The sequence below is a fragment of the Chiloscyllium plagiosum genome, unplaced genomic scaffold, assembly GCF_037043375.1.
Source record: "Chiloscyllium plagiosum isolate Xiang-an unplaced genomic scaffold, Cpla_swu_hap1 HiC_scaffold_19, whole genome shotgun sequence".
Taxonomy (NCBI): Eukaryota; Metazoa; Chordata; class Chondrichthyes; order Orectolobiformes; family Hemiscylliidae; genus Chiloscyllium; species Chiloscyllium plagiosum.
In genome coordinates, this window is record NW_028270157.1 from 15,684,769 (window position 1) to 15,706,928 (window position 22,160).

The 22,160-nt window shown below is 38.6% G+C and overlaps 1 protein-coding gene across 10 annotated transcripts in view; it reads right to left on the bottom strand.

Moving 5' to 3' along the window:
* atp2b1a (ATPase plasma membrane Ca2+ transporting 1a) overlaps nucleotides 1–22,160 on the bottom strand; it is a 111,757-nt gene that overhangs the window by 27,600 nt on the left and 61,997 nt on the right. For all 10 annotated transcript variants that reach the window (XM_043709908.2, XM_043709906.2, XM_087997042.1 and 7 more), the window contains exons 7-12: nucleotides 17,157–17,195; nucleotides 15,478–15,636; nucleotides 14,124–14,338; nucleotides 13,203–13,445; nucleotides 12,581–12,822; nucleotides 10,737–10,971 (exon numbers count right to left, since the gene is read on the bottom strand). In XM_043709908.2, coding sequence (XP_043565843.1) covers nucleotides 10,737–10,971; nucleotides 12,581–12,822; nucleotides 13,203–13,445; nucleotides 14,124–14,338; nucleotides 15,478–15,636; nucleotides 17,157–17,195 — 1,133 coding nt within the window. The remainder of the gene's footprint in view (nucleotides 1–10,736; nucleotides 10,972–12,580; nucleotides 12,823–13,202; nucleotides 13,446–14,123; nucleotides 14,339–15,477; nucleotides 15,637–17,156; nucleotides 17,196–22,160) is intronic.

A 22,160-nucleotide genomic window follows, 5' to 3' on the forward strand; every position in this document is an offset into this window, starting at 1 on the left:
ATATCCCTCCAAACATTTCCATTCATGTAGTAATACAAATAGGTCTTTTAAATGCTGTGACTGGCCATATCCATCACTTCCTATGTATCATCCCATACGTGAATTACTAAAAAACAAAATTGCCTCATGTCTTTAAATCTTTCTCCCCTCACCTTAAAAATCCTCACCATTCACTATGTATACCCATTTTATTAGCCTCTATATAGGTCACCTCGATCTATGTTTCAGTGAAAAAATCCCAGCCTCCCAACCCAGCAACATCCTGGTAAATCTAACTCCTCTCCAGTTGAACATTAGTCTTTTAAGAACACACACACAAAAAAGTGTACAAGTTAGTACATTTAGGAGAGACTTAGAACGAATACACTTGGAATATCCACAGTAGTGAAGCAATTCACCTCAATGCTGAACTAGTCTCCTGATGGACAAAAACAAATCCACAGAAATATTAACCAATAATGAAAATTTACTTCATACTTTTGGTCATGCCACATGCATACATGAACTGAAATACATACAACGACTGATTTTAAGCATAAGGGAATTTGTTTCACTAGTGGTTTAGAATTAGTAAAACAGAAAATTACAACACATTTTAGTAGTTCACAACAGGTACAGGGAATTTTCATCTAAAAAAAAAAATGAATACTTTAGGTCCAGGCTTACCCTTGGGCTCAGCAGCTGTCACTAGTCTAGAATAGCACAGTTTTAAACTTTGCATTTGCAAAGCAATGTTTGTTTCAAGTTTCAGAATGCTCAGAACACAGTTGACAAGCATCCCGGTTGGCTGGGCTCAGGTAGTTTAAGTAGGAATGGGCCAGTCAGCTCGCTCGATTGTTTAATACAATCATGACTCTTAAAAGCCCTTTGCCCACAGTACATAAAATGGCATTTATGGGAATCTGCAGATCTAGCAACCTCCCCTCGAGGGGGGGGGGGGGTGAGGAAGCCTCCTTACATGCACCTCCCTGTCTGTCCCTTAAGTATTTTGTAAATTGCAATACATCACCTTTCATTCTTCAAAACCTTTACAACACAGGCCTAATTTGCCAAACTTCTTAGGACTGGTGGATCTTTGTTGCACTCCCTCTATGGAGGTCGGTTTCCTCAAACAGGAAGTCAAAACCACAGACTGCAGCAGGTTGGCCTCAAACTTCAAAACATCTGAAGGAAGCCACAAGATACTTAAATCTGTAAACAGTGACCCAAATGATTGTGCTGGCAGTGGACAGACTCGGTCATGAAGCATCCCAGAAGCATGTTAGGAATGTCGAGTTGTCTAGTTGGATTGAATATATAGTTTAAAGTACAGGGCAGAGTTAGAGCTTCAGTGAAAAGTCAGTGATCATTTCCACTTGGGGAGAAGGTCCATATGACTTGCACTGTTATAAATTGGGGCCCTGAGAAAAGAATCTATACGAAGTCACTATAGGATTAACTTGAGATTTCCTCAAATATATTGACCCTATTTGAGGAAACCTATCAGAGGGAGTACATTCTGGGAACAGTAGTATGACGAGATCTGGTAAATTGGGCCTCTGTTCTTAGTGTTAAGAATGAAATCCACAAAATACTTAAAGCGATAAGACAGGGGAAGTGTAGGTAAGAGGTTTTCTCTGGTTGGAGTCCAGAATTTAAGAGAGAGATACCATATTAGGTTCCAGATGAGATTTCAGAATTTATAAGAAACAAGACTGAGGCAATGAATCATTATGGTTCAATGTAATGTGGATTAAAGCTCACATGGGTGGAGGAGAGTTTAAATGAGCCTGAAAGATTCTCTCACCCATCCCTCACCATGAAAACCGATTCAGGGATTAGATGTTGTCCCAGCTAGAAAAGATAAGCAGGACAGTCCTTGGAATCATTTTGAACCTGTTCCAGGAATTTACTAGTATGCCTGCTTAAATACACAGTTGAAGAACGAAGATTTTCACAATTGGTGTTAATTGGGTTCACCTTTTCTGTGAAGTACAGGTTTTTCCCTGAATGTGTTTATTCAAATTTTAAGTGTATGGTTTAAAAAAAGTCTTTAAACTTGAATTTTCTGAAGGAAACTGAAAGATCATATTTCAACACTTTTTAAACTGGTCACTCACCTCTAGGTCACTACAGGGATTGAAAGTGTTATTACTTTGCAAAAGGCTATGTCTTTTGACTGGCAAAAGCAATTTTTCAGTGAAGGAATATTTCAACTGTGCCTGAAAAATAATTTTTAATATTAATGTAGTTCTGTTCTCCCTTGGTGTTAACAAGTACTAAAATTTGAAACAGGAACAATTTAAAGAAACACTAGTTGAAATTATTTGAACCAGCATAATTTCTTCATTCAGGATGTGGACTCTGTCTGGATTCTTATTGAGTAGCAAAATGGTGCTTATTTTTCACAAAAGGAAATTAATTCAACTAGATTAACAAATTATTTGTTCAGACATTGCATTACAGTTCCAGCACAAAAGCATATTCATGTTTAAACACTGAATTCCAAAAACATGGGCTAGCCAAGTAGCACAGGAACAGCTGGTGGGGAAAGTAACCTTCCCCTAACTGGGAGGGGCAGAATTGCAGGATTAGACTCACTGGCTTATATTGAGAAAAATTCTGGGGAGGCAGTGTCTTGACTGGATGTCCCTATTTATGCTGCTTTGGTTTGGTGCAACATGTACAGCAAGGGAAACAAGAGTAACACAAAAAAAAAGTTATCTTATGCCAAAAACATGCAGAGAAATGTCACATTATACCAATCACCTACCGAAGAAAATGAATCTCAAATTCAGTCTAAAAAAGATGACTATTAAAAAAAAAGATTCAACAGTTAAACATTACATTTGAGGTAACCAACTTATTACCGCAGTCAAATCTCAATGGTTGTACTGACTGCTGCCGGTCTTGCTCAACTCATTCAAGAAACGCTGTAAACAGACTATCAGAATTTCATTACTCAATATTTCAATATATTGATTAATTCACCAAAAATGTAATGAGCTGATTTGATAAGAGCACTGCTCATAAGACGACAGATACTTTTGTTGTGGGCTAAACATGGAGATTAATATTTTTGCTTTTGTGTGCAAGAGGTAACCCTTAGCATGATTGTCTAGCTGAAAATAGATATTCAAGATGTCTCTCACAGGAAATTTTGTAATATGACAAATTCAAGGGGAAAAACTTTACTTATGCTGCAAGAGGACAGTGCTGATTAGTAGAGATGTTGCCCAGGGAATGCAACCATTAATACTAATTTACATTTAAACCAGTCAAATTAGCTTTGACTTGACAAGGTACTGCCTGAAAAATTAAACAGATGGCACCGATCTTATGTTAAAATGGGTACTATGTGGGTACATGTTCTCTTGCGAATATACAGGGTTTCATGTAAGCTGCACCTATGGTACATGTGAGCCACCCAGATCTAGAATGAAATGCAATTTAAAATTTGGGTGGGCACATTGAGACATTTTCAAAATATTTATTGCCGAAAAGTCAGTGTAATGCCTTGCATATTCAGATTATCCCAGCAATTCCCCATTCAAGTGGGGAACCACATCTTGTGTTAGATACTGTTGCAAGATAAGATGTGCGTTGTTTGGTTACAGTCAGTACCTTATTGCAAGAGATATGATGCTTATATGATCTGTCAATCTTTTGGGCATACAGCTTATGTACTTGGCATGAACAGCACTGAAATTCACGTAGTTTACTTGTGATAGGCAGAACTTTGACAGCAGCATCCAATTAGTGGTAAGCACCACTCACTGTGTAGTGACTAGATGAAACTGCTAACTTTACTTGTTGCTCAAACATTAAAGGTGGTACATGAAGGTAACTTTTCACTTTGTAAAATATGGACTTGAAAATGTTTGATTCTCTCTCCAAAGAGGTTGCCGGACTTGAATATTTCCGTTCTCTCCCTTCCCATACACTTAATGAAGGTGACCTGGTGATATAGTTCTAATGGTGCTCATTGTTTGCTATTCAAAATGAAAGGAAATGGATGGTGACATCTTGAAAAATACCCATATTAGAGGAAGTGCTGGATGTCTTCAAACAAAGTGGATAAATCTCCAGGACCTGTTCAGAAATACCTTAGAACTGTGGAAAGCCAGGGAAGCGATTGCTGGGTCCCTTGCTGGGACGTTTGTATCATCGATAGTCACAGGTGAGGTAGTGGAAGACTGGAGGTTGGCTAATGGGGTGCCACTGTTTGAGAAAGGTGGTAAAGGCAAGCCAGGGAACTATAGACCAGTGAGCCTGACATCAGTAGTGGGCAACTTGTTGGAAGGACAAACATGTACATTTATTTGGAAAGGCAAAGACTGATCAAGAAGTGTCAACATGGCTTTGTGCATGGAAAAATGGTGCCTCAAACTTGAGTTTTTTTTAGTAGTAATAAACAATTGAAGAGGGTAGAGTGATGAATGTGATCTATGCACTTCAGTAAGGCATTAGACATGTTCCCCATGGGAGACTGGTTAGTAAGGTTAGATCTCATGGAATACAGGGGGAACTAGCCATTCGGATACAGAACTGGATCAAAAGAGGTAGAAGACAGGGTGGTGGGTGGTTTTTCATATTGGAGGCCTGGTGACCAGTGGAGTGCCACAAAAATCAGTGCCAGGTCCACTATATTTCATAATTCATATTCACATCCAAATCATATACAAAGAGAGAGGTATAGTTAGCCAAGTTTGCAGATGACACCAAATTTGAGACATGGTGCACAGCAAAGAAGGTTACCTCAGATTATAATGGGATCTTGATCAGATGGGCCTGTGGGCTGAGGAATGGCAGATGGAGTTTAATTTAGATAAATGCAAGGTGCTGCATTGTGGGAAAGCAAATCTTAGCACGACTTATACACTTAATGGTAAGGTCCAAGGGAGTGTTGCTGAACAAAGAGACCTTGGAGTGCAGGTTCATAGCTCCTTGAAAGTGGAGTCACAGGTAGATAGGATAGTGAAGGCAGCATTTGGTACGCTTTCCTTTATTGTTCAGAGTATGGAGCACAGGAGTTGGGAGGTCATGTTGTGGTTATACAGGACATTGGTTAGGCCACTGTTGGAACATTGCGTGCAATTCTGGTCTCTTTCCTAATGGAAAGATGTTGTGAAACTTGAAAGGGTCCAGAAAATACTGACAAGGATGTTGCCAGGGTTTGAGGATTTGAGCTATAGGGAGAAGTTGAATAGACTGGGGCTGTTTTCCCGGAGCGTCGGAGGCAGAGTGGTGATCTTCTAGAGGTTACTTGTGAAGTCAAGGGAAAGGATAGGATAAATAGACAAAAAGGCATTTTCCCTGGAGTGGAGTCAAAAAGACCGAGGGGCAACTTTTTCCAGAGGGTGGTATGCTTATGGAATGAGCTGCCAGAGGATGTGGTGGAGGCTGGTACAATTGCAACATTTAAGAGGCATTTGGATAGGTGTATGAATAGGAAGGGTTTGGAGGGATATGGGCTAGGTGCTGGCAAGTGGGACTAGATTAAGTTAGGATATCTGGTCAGCATGGACGGGTTGGTCTGAAGGGTCTGTTTCTATGCTGTACATCTCTACAACTGACTAATAGTGATTATTCATTGTTTATGCAACACTGGATTCCAGAATTTCATTACATAGTTGTCTACTTACAGATTTTATTACATTGGTCTCAATGACAACTTTTACTTTTCCCTAATACAACCAATTTGCACATTGGTTCAGTTCACAAGCAGATTTGAAATCTCTTCAATGCAGTGGACTGAATGTTTCACCTGCTACATTTAATAGGCATTATTCCAAGAATTCTCAAGTGCTGATGTTTAGCAAACTTTCTTCTAGACTAGATCAGATTCCCTACACAGTGGAAACAGACCCTTTGGCCCAACAAGTCCACGATGTTCAACATCTTAGTCCAAAGATGCTAAGTTTTAATTTCTGGAAGTGTTCTTAATTGTGGATTACAACTGTTATCCAGAAGAGTCAAATGCCAAGAGTGGTCTGATATGCAAATTTCCACTCTGTTCATTTGCCCCAGAAGACAGACCCAAATTCCCAAATGAGATTAAAGCACTATTAACAATAAATGCCATACCAACGTTAAAAACGATAATACCATCTGAAAAGTGGGACAAATGCAATATTGGTAATTAACAGTTGTTCTCCATTAGGAGATAGGTGGCCTTAAAAATTGCCATTAAAACTATCTGCTCACTATAGATCTTGCATCAGATTCAAAACTTCACCATGGCATTAACACCATGGATATGAAGGTGATAGCAGGTTCTCAACATAAAAGCAGCATTTCATATGTCACTATGATTAAGCAAAGCAATAATTAATGGGAAAATCCTCCTGTAGCTGAAAGCATACCAAAACCAAGAACCAGATTATTTTGGTTCTTTATACCTTTAAACACTTGCCAAAACACTAAACAATGACCACTTCGTGACTGAGGATTAAATAAAGTGAAGGACACTTCAGAACCACAAATAGGGTGGCTGGAGTTGGTTGATAACATCTAGGGCATACAACATTATTGTCCAAGGCTCTATGGCATGAATGACTGTTGCTTATTTATTGCAAAGTTTCCTGGCACCCACCTCAAAACATGAAAAGGTGACAACTCCACAAACTGTTTAATTCCATAAAGTTCAATTATGTCTAATTTGCTGAATTAGAACAAAAAGCAAAGAAAACTTACAGCCCAGGAACAGGCCATTCGGCCTTCCAAGCCAGAGCTGATCCAAATGTACTGACTAAACCGGTTGGTCAATTCCTAAGCATTTGCATCCCTCTGCTCCCCACCTACTCATGCATCTGTCCAGACGCATCTTAACTGCCTATACCACCTCTGCTGGCAACGTGTTCCAAATGCCCACCACCCTCTGTGTGAAGTACTTGCCGTGTATATCCCCCTTAAAAAAAAAACTTTCCACCTCTCATCTTGAAAACAAGACCTCTCATTATGGAATCCTTCGCCCTGGGAAAAGGCTGGGTCTCTATTCACCCTGTCTATACCCTTCATGATTTTGTAAATCTCAAATCAGGTCCCCCCCCCCCCATAATCTCCTTTTTTCCTAGTGAAAATAAACCTAACCTACTCAACCCCTTCATAGCGAGCACCTTCCATACCAAGCAACATCCTCGTAAACCTTCTCTGCACCCTCTCCAAAACATCTACATCCTTTTGGTAGTGACCAGAACTGTACACAATATTCTAAATACAGCCGAACCAAGGTCTTGTACAACGTTAAGACGACTTGCCAGCCCTTATACTAAATACCCCGTCTGTTGAAGGCAAGCATACTGTATGCCTTCTTGACTAGTATCCACCTGTGCAGCAACCTTCAGAGTTGAATGGATCTGCACTCCCAGATCTCTCTGCCCAACTTTTCAAGGCTCTTCCGTTCATTGTAGAATTTGCTCCAGAATTACTTTCCTAAATGCATCACCTCCCATTTGTCTGGATTGAAAGCCATTGCCACTTTTCCGCCCAACTCTCCAGTCTATCTATATCCTCCTGTATTCTCTGCCAGTCCCTTATGCTTTCTGCCAGTCCACCAATCTTAGTGTCATCTGCAAACTTGATCACACTAACAGTGCCCTCTTCTAGATCATTTATGTATATTACAAAACAGTGGCCCCAACACTGACCCCTGTGGAACACCACTGGTCACCTTTCTCCATTTCAAGAAACTCCCTTCAACTGTCTCCTGGTGCTCAACCAGTTCTTTGAACACCTAGCTAGAACACCCTGCACACCATAGGACTTCACTTTCTCCATTAGTCTACCATGGGGAACCTTATCAAAACGCCTTACTAAAGTCCATGTATATGACATCAACAGCCCTTCATTTAACAACTTGGTCACTTCCTCAAAGAACTCTTATCAAGTTGGCAAGGCATGATCTCTCCCACACAAAACCATGTTGCCCATCACTGATAGGATCTATTCCTATTTGGAAAGGAATGAGCTTATCTCTCAGTACCCTTTCCAGCAACTTCCCCAACACAGACATCAGGCTCACTGGTTTGTAGTTACCCAGAATATCCCCACTACCCTTGTACAGTGGGACAAGATGAGCAACCTTCCAGTCCTCCAGCACCTCACCTGTATTTAAGGATGCCACAAAGATGTCAGGGCCCCAGCTATTTCCTCTCACCTCCCTCAGCAACCTGGGATAGATCCCATCCAGTCCTGGGGATTTGTCCACCTTAACCTCTAGCCTACCCGACACATCTTCCCTACTTATGTCAACATGATCCAGACTAATCAAACTTCTATCTCTAATCTCAACATTCATCATGTTCCTCTCCTCAGTGAACACTGATGCAAAGTAATCATTCAGAATCTCACCCATTCTCTCAGGTTCTGCACACAGCCTTCCTTCATTATCTTTTGTGGACCAATCCTTGCTCTAGTTACCTGCTTGCATATTATATAAATTTTCCTTAATTCTGCTAGCTAAAGCTATTTCATGACCCCTTTTAGCCCGCTTGATTTGTTGTTTAAGGCTTGTCCTACTCTTCCAATATTCCTCCAGGGCCAGTTCTAATCTCAGCTGCCTAGACCTTATGTACGCTTCCCTTTTCCTCTTGGCTAGTCGCACAATTTCTCCCGTCATCCACGGTTCACAAATCTTGCCCTTCCTATCCTTTGCCTTCAAATGGGACATGCCTATCCTGCACTGCCGTTAAGATGAGAGGCTTTCAACGATAGGTTAAGTGTGGGTTTCCCTTCAAATAGCTGTGTCCAATCCAAATTTCCCAGCTCCTGCCTAATTAATGCTATTGTGAATGCTGATACCAATTTAGAAACATAACTTTCGTGACTTGACAATGATTTATTCTGACATGGATTACCCTTCAAAACAAAAAAAAACACTTCATACTAAGCTTGCACAAAAGTTTTAGTTAAAACAAAAACATCTTGTACATCACTCCAGCTCTAAAATAACCTGTTAAATGGAATTAAATTTTCAAAGACATTTATTGATCGTATTGATTCACTAATGTGTGATCCCATTAAAATCAATGGGTGACACTTAAAGTGGAGTATCACTATAAATTAGATTTCTTAGAAATAAAGCACATTGACATTCCAGTGCACTATTGGCTGATTTCCATATTCAATCCTCTAAACTGACCTGTGGGCAGATTAATCTTTTCATAATCCACATTTTCAAATCCTTGCTCCTTCCAATGAAATCTGTACTTTCTTATCCAATTCCAGCCTTTTCAGCATCCCTGATTTTCATGGCATGACTATCAGTAATGAAGCAATCTAACAAAGGCCTGAGCCCTGTTATTCTCTTCCCAAACCTTTCCTGTTCCTCTTACTTGTAATGCTGAGACCTTCCTCTAACAAAGAACAAATCTTTTGGTCACTTCTTGTAGATCAAACTGTTAGATAATACTCTTATCACCACAATGTTACACTGCATTAAAGGTGTTATGCAAATGCAGGATATAGGACAATGCATCTTTTAGTAAATAAATCTGAAATATTTACCAGCTTTTGGATCATGTTTCTGTAGCTGCTGAATTTAGCAAATTTCAGAAATAATTATTTTCTCTAGATCATGCATTTTAATTGCAACACTGAGGACATTCACTTCAAAAATGTTTAAACAAATTATAGGATAAATGGCTTGCTCGGTCTATTTCTGAAGGAGGGAACCAATTACATCAGTATGGGTCTGCGCCACACAGATCATGAAAAGGATTGTTTTCCTGCCACAAAACCACAAGATATAAGAGCTAAGATAGGTCATTCAGCTCAAGGTCTGCTCTGCCATTTGGTTCTGGCTTTTATTTCTCAACCCCATTCTCTTTCCTTCTTCCTATAATATGTGATCCCCTTACTGATCAAGAACTTCTGTCATATACACTAAAAAAGGTCCCAAGAGGACATCAAATCAGATTAGGTTATGATAAATTGAGTCTAAGCAATAGTGTCCTTGTAACTATAGGTTTCAGTTAACTGGAAATTAAAAATCCAGTAGGATTTAATATTTCCAGCACATTTTGGGCCTCAATTACTGGTATTGACTACCAGAAAACTATAACATTTTAAAGTAAGTTACCTTGAGCATCTATAGCCAAAATGTTACCCACATTACACCCATAAAGTGTCAAGTCAAAACAGTGCAACTAATTTATAGAACATTCTCAATTCAAATTCCATTGTAGGCCTTTAATATTTAAACACGAGACTTTTTGACAAGTGTTAGACTGAAAATGTAAGGGCTTCATGACAAAGTAAATCAATTGGGAAAAAAATGGCAGACAACAGTTGAAAAATTACATATACAGGTTGACTATTGATAGATAGTTATCCTTCAAAAATTGGGTAGTCAAGTCCTTGAAAGGCATGAAAACCATGTTTTAAAACAAAGTTCAAAATAAAGTAGGTCATTATACTTTTAAACAGCTTTCATTTTTAGCATTGAGGTCAGTTCAGCCACTAGTCAATCTAAACATCTAAAGTTAAGTAGACAGGGATATTTTTCACCAATTAATTTCCACTTGCCTCCATTCTCAACATTCAATAGTGTCCAAGAAAAATACACAGGAACCCCCAAAGAAAATAAATAGACTTTTCAGTAATCAAACTCTTAAGACTAAACAATGAACATTAAGTCACCATGGAATAATTTTTCTAATGTGCAAACACAGATAAATCCTTAATGTTGGATAAGGTTTTAAAAATTCAGAACCCCAATGCTACCCTTGTCTCAAACACATTTACTGTTTACTTACCTCTGGTCTCACAGGATCTTCAATACCAACTACAGCTATACAAGTGAGATCAGAAAGTACATCATTTTCATTATCCCAATCCACATCAGAATCAACTTCAAATTCTCTGAAGGCCATGCAGATGGTACGCAGTCCCTCAGAAGCCATTGGCTCTATTACTTTCTTTACTAAATCGTCACGATCTCTAATCTTCAAATCTTTGACCTCTCCCTTAGAGTTTAAAATTTTGGAACACCTGGTGAGAGGAAAGTTATTATAAAAGCTTTTTCCTTTTAAAAAACTTAAAACTAGAACCAACTGAAGATGAACAGGATTCAGTTCATTTGTATATTAAAGTGAGCTATTAAGAACCTTTACATTTAACATCTTACAACACAACATGCAAATGGCATCTTAGAAATTAGAGCTTGTGAACAGATCTCTTCCTTTGCTCAAAATTAGTGGATGCATATAATATTTACCAGAATACCTGCAAATAATTTTGTTCCGTAGAATTATTAGAAATAAAAATCATTTCTGGTAATTTTTTAAATCCCCATCTTCTTAGGTGTTGCCTACTTCCCTTGTGGTTAAAATTAACCTCTCCCTTCTGGTCCCCTCAAAGTCTCTACTATCAGTCATGATTAAAATTCTTCTGTCTGGATGCAATAGCTGATTGCATCAAGAGGGCTTGTATTAGTTTGGATCAGTGGGGGAAAAGGACATGTGCTGATGAGGCAGTTACTAAGCTGTCGGCAGTCAAACTCCGGTAGGGGAATAATTAAAGACAGACATGCAAGAAAAACAAAAATCTGGGAGCTGAGAACATCTACTTCTGTGGATGATCAGAGGTGAATAAAATGCACAAGGCTAGAATGTGGCTTTGGCTGGATATGAAAATTTCTGCAATCTTTAAATCAAAAAAGGGGACAAAGTTTCTTAGAAGCAGCAGAAACATTGGGAGCCATGGTGGCCTCTACAACTGCTCATCCCTCTCCATCTCAAACTCAGAAACATGCTAATGTATTGTAAGGAACTCAAATACTCAGGGTGCATACTTAAGAGGGCAAAATTAGAAATGCTGACATTTTGGTTTTCTTAAACCTGCTGTGTCTTGGCATCTTCTGTATTTACTTTGAAACTCTAGGGCAAAATCAGAAAAAAAGTTTTTGCAGAGTAAGATGCTTTCCCCTGAAGTACTGCATTTCAGTTCATAGAACATCTGCAAGATAACACCTAATGTTGTTCTACTTAGGTTGCAAATCATTTGTGATAATGAATTAGAAATTCAGGGTGGGGAAATTAAAGCATTCATAAGAATCTTGAGGCAATTAAGAGTGGAAAATGGTAAACAAATGAGATGAGCATAGGTCAAAAGTAATACATAAAATTGAATTGTTTTATTGCACAAAATTTAGAATGACTGCTCAGGGATAGGAACATTGCATGTAATTTATAAATTTGAGTTGCTTGTAAAGTTACTAGTTCTTAGCTCACGTGGGCACTTCCTGTGTTATGCATGGTAACAGAAATAAAGATTAATAGCACTCACTACAAATACTGTGCTCAGTTTCAGTTCCATCAATACATGTAGTACTGAAAAAAAAGGTTGAAGTAACCCAGTGTTTAAATAAAAACCTTAGCCTCAGAAGCAGCTTTCATTTATTCTAAAACTACTTTGTTCAAGTTAGTTTCCCAGGCTTACATTATGCAGGCAAATTTCCTTCCCAAGTCTAGTGGTAGCCTTGGCATAGAGGCCAAATTACCAGTTAGAAGGTCATCAGTTTAAATGTTCCCTTTGGATCATTGATCAGATCCCTATCAAGTCCCCTACAAAAAGCATTAACATCACAGATTACACTTACTTCTTAAGAACAATCTCAGAGGCACCCTTGCTAAACATTCGAAAGCTACCGTCAGGGTTCTTCAGAACTGTGCTCATAGATTTTCTTGCAGAGTTGAAGGTATAGACTTTGAATAGTTTCTCTTCTGGAATTTCATTCCGTATTGCCTGGTAGTCTTTCTTCAAAGCCAAGATAAATCCCAACAAGGCACATTCTGTCTTATTGCCAACATGACGTGGCAAGCCACCTTCTTTCTCAGGAGGCTATAAAGTTAAAATCAGTAACATTTAATATACTACATCTTGCAGAATTTGATCCAAATCAAATCAAACTGAAATGAGTTTTTTTTTTAAAATCAAAGTATACAACTATTATGTACTGCAACAGAAACTAATCCTATTTTAATAGGATTAAAGACCATCAGCATGAAGGTGTGAATTACTAGCAAGCTATGAATGATCAGTCTTTGATTAGTACATTTGAATTTTCCAGTTGAATTACTGCCCAGTAATATACTCCACGCCCTCTTCCATTCTGAATGCAATAATATAAAATCTAAATACAGAAACCTCAGTTTTAACACTATACACTGCATGCCCCGTGCAAGAATCATGCATTAACAAATATTTGAGTCCCAACATACCAGTATCTTTGTAGTGTATGCAGAGTTTACAGCTACCCCAGCAACAAGTCTGTCCATAATATTGTCAGGAACAGACTCCGGATCTGGAATCATCTTGTAGTGCCGGTCTGCTAAATATGCTTGAACAACAGTCATTCTGTTCATTGTGAGGGTACCAGTTTTGTCCGAACATATAGCTGTTGCATTCCCCATTGTTTCGCAGGCATCCAAATGCCTGACCAAGTTATTATCTTTCATCATTTTCTGCATTTGGAAGGACGTGATCATTAGCATCCAGTTCAAGAATGTGTAACATTTAATATACAAGATAGTGCTAGCTTTTGACAGAACAATGTTTGAAAGGGTTTACAATTACGTAGGTTGAGACTAGACAGGATTCACATTTTGGACATTCACTAGTGGGGAAAAGAAAACTGCAACCAATGAGTAACATGCAGTCAATTCTAAGCTCACTCAAATATATAGTTCCAAAAGTTAAGATGCAGTTAGGTTTGAACTGCAAAAAGGATGGGTTTTGTGCATTCTAAAATGGCTGTCAGTGACAACTATAGAGTTGGTGGAATGCCAGAAACAGTTGGGAATGTACTGCAGAAATAGAAACTTCAAAATTTTCTAAAAGCAGGCTGTTCCCGGAGAGGTGGGGAGAGAGATCTGAACAATGCAATGAATCCCTATAAGCAAATACATTTTGATGACAGAACAGAAATCAAGCTTGGCTGTCATATGCTGTCGGTCAACTAGTCAGTTATTCCTGATAAAAAGTCAGAAAACTTACATTAAAATGTTACTGAAAGTAGCTGCTGCCTTTGGAATAGACTTGAGGTTTTAAACTCAGGTAGGGTAAGGAAGAGGAGCTTACAATAAAAGCAAGAGAAACAGACTAACAGCCACAATTTCAGTTATTTTTACATTATAGCTTACCTTCACAGAATAAGCCAAAGAGATTGTGACTGCAAGTGGGAGACCTTCTGGTACTGCCACAACCAAGACAGTCACACCAACGATGAAAAATTTAACAAAATACTGAATATAAATTGGAGTACATTCAGTTAACCAAGGACGTTGCTGGACCCAGAACGTATCAATCACAAAATACAGAATAAGAATGATAACTGTAATAGCAGACATCACCAATCCTATGGAAGAAAAAGGAGATCAACAGATTTTATAACAAATTAGAAGCTGGCATCACCACTTCATTTAAAAGCCTATAAAAGCTACTGTCTAAAAGTAGTCACAGGTACAGGACACAAAATGGCTCCAACCCCATTCACTGGTTTCTGACTTTCGAGCATATCAACTAGTTATAAGTTAAAGTATTCAAAAATATTTAGCTGTATTAATTTTGAAGTGGCATAGTTCAAACAAATTGTCAAAGCAACACTAAGTTTTCCAATGTCTCAAGCAATAATGCTGTATTAGGTCCTCAATTGGATTTGTACACCTCAAAAGTGTTGTTTTAGAAGAGGAATACAACATTCAGTTCTAGGCACAACTGATTAAACCATGGTAATTAAGTAGAAGAAATGGTGCAGGGCTGCATACCAATTCTGGACATTTGGGGTAGGCCAGGACAGTGTTGAGTCTCAAAGTAAATCAAGAGAATTGGGAAGCTTACCATAGTCTGGGCAGCCTTTCAAATGTTTACATGCTGGTTAATGCACAGAGTTAGTACCTAAGACTACATAAAACTATAGAAATAAAATTTAAAAGTAAAAAGCCCATTTTTAAAGAAAGCAAAACATTAATTGGGACTGACTCAGGTGTTATGCTATTTTGTTGTTGAGTGTAACAGTCACTATGTATTTGTTACAACCTCAGTTTTATCCATATTGATAAGTATGGAATTAAATTAAAAATTCTGTTTATACCAATCAGCTAAATTGGAAATTACTTCCACATATCAACTGCTTCACCCAGAGGTCCACTGAAGAGGTTACGAGTAGGGTGACAAAAGATCTGGAAATGAACCTTCCAGCTCAGCGAGCAAACCTACATGCAACCTCAACCCAAGCTACAAATCTTCAAAGCTCACTATTACTTCCACAAGATTGACCCATGTTCCCAATGAACTAAAATTAGCTTTTCTAATGTGTTTGTTGAATGCCTTTAAGACAGATTGGTCCTTGATTAGCAAGTGTCTTAAAAGATTACAGGGAGGTGGCATAGGGTTGACAAACATTAGCCATGATAGAATGATGTAGACCCAATGGGCCTAATGGTCTAATTCTGCTCTATAACTTACGGTCTCATGAAAGTGAAAGTGCGTTCATACCTGCTTTACCAATTTGAACTGCCAATTTTGTGAGCTTCCCTTGGAGCACAGACTTCTCTTTTTTAGGCACGTTTGTTTTCTTTTTCTCAGTTGTATCATCAGCTGCTTCATCACTTTTCAATGGCTGCATTTCCATAGCTGCTCCATCTTGAGCTTTAGCTGGGGATTAAAAATGTAAAATAGTCATTGACCTTTCAAAGAGGACAGTTGGACCCCCTAGTTGAAAGGGGTCTGGAATTCTAGAGGCTAGCCATGAAAAGCGAGCTTACTAATTGCCTAAGACCATTGAGGAGGGTTAAGGGCACTGATGTGGTTTACTAAGAATGAGGGATATTAAATCAAAAAGGTTTGAAATTAGAATTTTGCTCTTTGAATGAGAAGGAGTGGTGCTGACCCAAGATGACAGATTTTGATCGAGAAAAATTATCCGCTTGGACAAGAGTCCATTATCGTAGGTTAGATTTGAAATAATTATTGCAAGATATAGGTAAGGGAACTCAACTTTCCAACCCTTGCCTCAAATCTCAAGAAAGATGGATAAACATTTAAAATCCAAAAAAAGGACCAAGAGATGTGGGGTAGAAAGCAGGAATATGGCATTGAGATGTGGGATCAGCTGTGAACATACAGAATATTGGTCTACTCCTGCTTCTAATTTTTGTCAGGCTTAGAACGTACTACCCAAACCATATGGCTGAAGCTGACAATCTTTTAATACTCAAGTATGATGGAACAGAATCCAGAAGACCACTACACCACACCTGTTTTAAGTATTGTACAAACAATGGGCTGAATGGCCTCCACTATATGAATTAAGTTTCTATAATTCATGCTGCAGTAATTACTGCAAATAGAATACAGATTCAAAATTAAAATTAGTGTGGCACACTACATCATTGTGAATATACAGCCAAAGAAACATTTCTCATGTCAAAATAGAACTGAATTATTTGGCCATGACAAGCACTTTAAACTGTTAAAAGTGCAGTTTTTAAGATAAGACAATAAGAATAGAGGGCTTTGAGTGTTAAGAAACTCAAGTTACAACTCTAATGGAAATCAAGGTTGCTCAATAGTCTTACTCTGATTACACAATTATGATAGCTCAGCATGCAGGCATTGCATTAAATACATAATTTTTGGGATAAACCCAACCTTAACATTCATTGTCTCAATCTTACAACTCAGACCTTTAGCCAAATGCATCCAAATCATTTTTGAAACAGCTATTCCATTACATGCATACATTGAATCTACAGTTTACTCAGCTCAAAATTCACCACTTCAGATGAATCTAGTAAACAATACTCATTATGGTTCTTAAGTGGAAACTATAAAGTTTGTTCAGAGAAGTTTCAATGGGGCAGTTACTCAGGATTTGCAACTATCTGAAGCTAATGTCAAGGTTACAATTTGGATCAAAGTGTGATCCAGAGAACATTCTGGGCAAACCTGTCTTGGAGTAAGAGTAATGTTTGCCAAGGCAAATCTATGTTAAAAAGTTGTTTCAAATGTTATGATTAACTTGAGGAATCAAAAGGACATTGCCACAAATGGCAAAGCTTAGTTTTATCCCTTCACTAGGATCATTTATTTCACCTTAAAACCAAAAAACCTTCTAAAATTAAACAACTTTATGTAGACTTTAAAGAGCTTAAGGGTCAAAAACAATTGTTTACCTTTGTTTCGATTTTCCACAGCGCCATCTTGCTTTTTGTCTAAGAAAAATCACAGGAAAACAATATTAACTCAGTTTATATATTTCCAAACCATGAGCTATTTATAATACAAATGAGGATTGATTTGAATAAACTGAACATTTGACATTAACTCAAGTTACCAGATTTTAAGTACAGTCATGCTCTCATTTCAAAGGATTCACACGTACAATTTGAGGCAGACTATTTAAGTCCCCAATGAATAAAAATTTATGTGCCTGGGAGGGAAGGAGTTTGAAGTATGCGAATGCAAGCTTACAAAGGACAACGACAGAATTATGGGTAGCTATTTGTACAAAGATACCCAGAACAGGAAGTGCAATTCTGGTCTATTTCCTATCGGAAAGATGTTGTGAAATTTGAAAGGGTTCAGAAAAGATTTACAAGGATGTTGCCAGGGTTGGAGGTTTTGACCTACAGGGAGAGGCTGAATAGACTAGGGCTGTTTTCCCTGGAGCGTCAGGACGAGGAGTGACATTATAGAGGTAAAAGACAAAATTAATATCTCTGCATGTAATATTCAGAAGTAAAATGGTACAAATACAAAATTAATGGGTATACTCAGCCATTACAGAGACATGACTACAAGGAAATCAAAGTTATGAACTAAATATTCAGAAGTATAAGACTTTTTGATAGGATAGGCAGGAAGGGTGGTGTGGTGACATTGCTGGTATAGAGATGGAATAAGTATGATAGCAAATGATCCTAGTTTGGGATACATAGAATCTGTATGAAATAGATAAATAAAAAAAGGGAAGACAACACTGGGGAGTGCTCTATAGGTTGATAAACAAGAGAATTAGTGGGGCAGAATAAAAATCAGGAGAATGAAGGCATGTAACAAAGGCAGTACAATCATGGATAAGTGCATGTTTTAAGGATGCTGCTACGCAAACTGAGCTTTTGTTTATTTTTCAAGTACTTAAATTACAATATTCAGACAACCATTTAAAAGAGCTCATGACAGTGGCAATGTCCCTACCTTAGAGGGCCCAGGTTCAAGACATCTATTCCAAAAGGTGCCTCAGCACATCTGGGCAGGTTGATTAAATAGCATAAAAAGTGAACTACTGGAGATATTTTAAATGTAAAATCATGCCAACTGAGTAGAGTCAAGCCCAAACTGGACTTAAATTCTCAATTGATAATTCTACTGAATGAGCTTATTGAATAGAGTAGTGGGCTTCTGGTTCAGTGCTTTTGTTGGTGTGCTCAAGAGGTTGCAATTTTGTATTAGATACTCCACCTAAACATGTCATTTGTCACAATGTCTGAAAAGGTCCACTCATTTTAAATCAGATAAAAGAACTCTTCAGGGCTGAGCAACTTTAGAACGCCATTCCTTGAAAGGCAGGGGAAGCAGATTCTTCGAAGATAGAGGCAGATAGAGATAGATTCCAAATGAGCAATGGGTGAAAGGTTATTGAAAGTAGGTGGAACATGGAGTAGTCAGATCAGTCATGATCATATTGAATCTATTGCAGAGTAGGCTTAAGGAGATGAATGGCCTCTTTCTGCTCTTAATTCATATTAAAAAACAACAAAAGAATATCCAGTAGGTAACTAACATCAGCAGCATGCTATTAAAAAAAACTTGATTCACTCAAAAGCATCACAAAACTACTTCCTGATGCAATGGTTAGGCTGGTTGGTAGAAAGCAGTCTGTGGTACTGCAAATTTTTGTTTTACTACTTTCACTGTAGATTGAAAAAGAAAAAAGGGCCACCAACAAGGGAGGAATTACTGTAAAGTTACAGAAGCCCATAAATCACGTTTATGATTGTTTTGCAAATGGTGTGAAGAGACAACATTGCACCAGGGTTCAAAGCAAGATTCAGGTGCCAATAAGCTGTCTGAAGCTAAATAAAGCCAGTTTTCTTTTTGCAGTTGTAGTAAGCTGTTACTTTTAACTATACAGGAGCTTGGTTGTGCCACTTCAGCAGAACATCAAAACCTTTTTACTATTAGTCCTACCAATCCAAACCAGCAGCTTGAGTGTTTTGAAGTTAAATATCGTGCTGGCCTACACTTATCTCCATGATCAGTATTGTGTAGCCCGAAGTCAATTCTTCAGATTTCTAGAGTTTTGTACTGATATTCTTCACCAAAATAACTCAGCAAATTAAAAAGGTGTCCTGCAAATCTGAGTCCCATACACAAATGTTTTGGACTTGGCTTTGACACCTGTCAAAACTGGCAAACACTGCCATAGAAAGAAATACCATACACAATGGAAGTACATATTAAGTGCTATTAGGAATGGCCATCTAAAATATTAAAGACTGATATCTTAAAGTGCTTGAAACCTAGTTACGTGATTGCTACACAAATGGAATTTGTGCACAGTGACTGATTCAATACTGGATGCCCCTTTGTGAAGAAGTGTTCAATCATTAGCCCAGAAATGCAGGAAAACATTTGTTAACATTAATGCTTGCTACATGAAGTTCCCAGTGGGTAGAGATTGAGCATTAAAAATAAAGCATTGACCCTGAACATTTAACAGGCCCCTACTGGAGAAGGAGGAAATAGAAGAATCTTCAGAACACAAAAACTGATGGCATGCAAAGTGTGGATAAGGGGGATGGAAAAGTTATTCAAGGAAGGAGGGTTGAAAGCCAAAGAGCAGGTGGTGGCCTGAATTGGATTGAAGCAGGCCATTTGACTTATGGCAAGCAATCTACCAAAATATATTTTCCTATCTTTGAGCTGATTTGTCCACACCCCAAAAGAAAGTTCAATGTTGCATCCTCTAGCATTTCTGTCAATTAACTTCCCCATCACCTCCAGTGTCAGGCCACAAGGACTGTTCCCGCTGACATCCTGGTCCACTCCTAAGTCTCAACACTTCCTCACTCTGCACTATGGCACTTTTCCATGCAAATGCACAAAGGTGCATCATTTGCTCATTCACCTTCTCCCTCTTCACTATCCAAGGCCCCAATACACCTTCCATGTGAAGCACTGTTTTACTGTACTGAAAGTAGAAGTCTGCATTGAGCAACAGAAACAATCTCCTTCACATTGGCCAGGCCAAATGCAGTCTGCAAGACGAAGTGGTAGAACATCTCCACTGTCAAATGAGCTCAACTTTCCAGATGTTAGCATGGGAGCAAAGTGGCTTCTTTGAAAGATTTCCATTCTGGCTTGCTACGGTTCAAAGCTCAGCACAAAGTGGAGGAATGGTAGAGCCCTACACCCTCAGTTCCACAACTTCAGAAAAATGACATGTCCTCATTGACTTTGCTCAAAGTAAACCAATCTTCTTCACACTTATTTTCACCAAGTTTACAGCTCTATTCTCCTTTACCACCACCATCAGCATAATTCCTTTTTGATCTGGACATCTTCCTTCCTATCATCTCTACAACATTAAAAAGCCACTTTCCTGCCCCTTTCACTTGTGAAGACAAACTATGTTCACAGCTTCTCTTTCCACTGAAAGAGCCAGACCTGCTGAGCTTCTGCAGCACTTGCTCAAAGCAAAGTGATTAGGTACCTTGATAGGGCAGATTTTGGGTGGGGAGAGTCTAAAATATTGTATCTACAAGACACCACAGAAATTCACCAAGGCTGAGACATCTTCCAAACCAACAACCATGTTTATCTAGAAAGACATGGGAACATCATCACTTACAAGTTTTTTCCAAGCCACTCCTCACCCTGATTTAAATATCACCAAGGTCAAAATCCTGGCAGTGTCTCCTAGGGGCATTGTAAATCAACCTAAAGCATGCAGATTGTAACAGTTCAAGATAACTCACCACCACCTTCAAGTACAACTAGGCATAATGCTGGTCAACTGGTGAAACCCAACTGCTCTATCATTTGTATAAAATGGTTAGTAAGATTGCAGATGGCACCAAAATTGGAAGTGTAGTGGACAGCAAAGGTTCTCTCAGTACAACAGGATCTTGATCAGACAGGTCCATGGGCTGAAGACTGGCAGATGAAGTTTACTTTAGCTAAATGTGAAGTGTGCATTTTGGAAAGGCAGATCAGGGTAGGTCCTAGGGAGTATGACTAAACAAAAAGACATTGGAGCGCAGGTTCATGGTCCTTGAAAAAGAGTAGCAGGTAGATAGGATAGTGAAGGCAGCATTTGGTATGCTTTCCTTTATTGGTGAGAGCATTGAATATAGGAGTTGGGAAGTCATTTTTTGTGCAGTGCTTGGAGTGCTGCATTGGAAGACTCATCCTTCATACAAGGAGAATGGTGCTATCAGTACACAGGCTGATCCAAAACATCTTGTGGTACTTTTCCAACAGAGTGCGTCAGTATAGTCAACACAAGCAATAGTTTAACTGGTCATTAACATCTCAAAAAATGCTGTTCTTCTAGAATGGCCCAGTTGTGTACAATAATCACTTAATTGCAAATAACTTGCAATAGTTTGGAATTAATGGTATACAAACACATGATAGAGATATTTGCAATTAAAAATGGTTCTAAGTGGTTTGTCCAGACAAACCAAAGAAACAAACATCCCTTATTGTGTAGGGTACTGTTAATCTATTGGTAAATGAGTAGACCAGAAAAGTATGCAACAAGCAATATTTTTCCAAATTCAGTCACAAAACTCTGCAAGGTCCTGGATGTAGGTTTGCTGAGCTGGAAGGTTTGTTTTCAGACATTGTCACCTAGATAACATCTTCAGTGAGCCTCCGGAGGAAGCACTGGTGGTATAGCTCCCCTTCTGTTTAAAAGGGTTTGGGTTTCCTTGGGTTGGTGAGGTCATTTCCTGTGGTGACATTTCCAATGTCATTTCCTTTTATCCCCCATCAGGGGCTGGTAAATGGGATCCAAGTCAGTGTTTCTCCATAGAGTTCCAGTTGGAATGCCATGATTCTAGGAATTCTCATTTGTTTGGCTTGTCCTAGGATGGATGTGTTGACCTAGTCAAAGTGGTGCCCTTTCTCATCCGCAAGGCTTTTTTTTCCCCCAATCACTGTAGCCCACA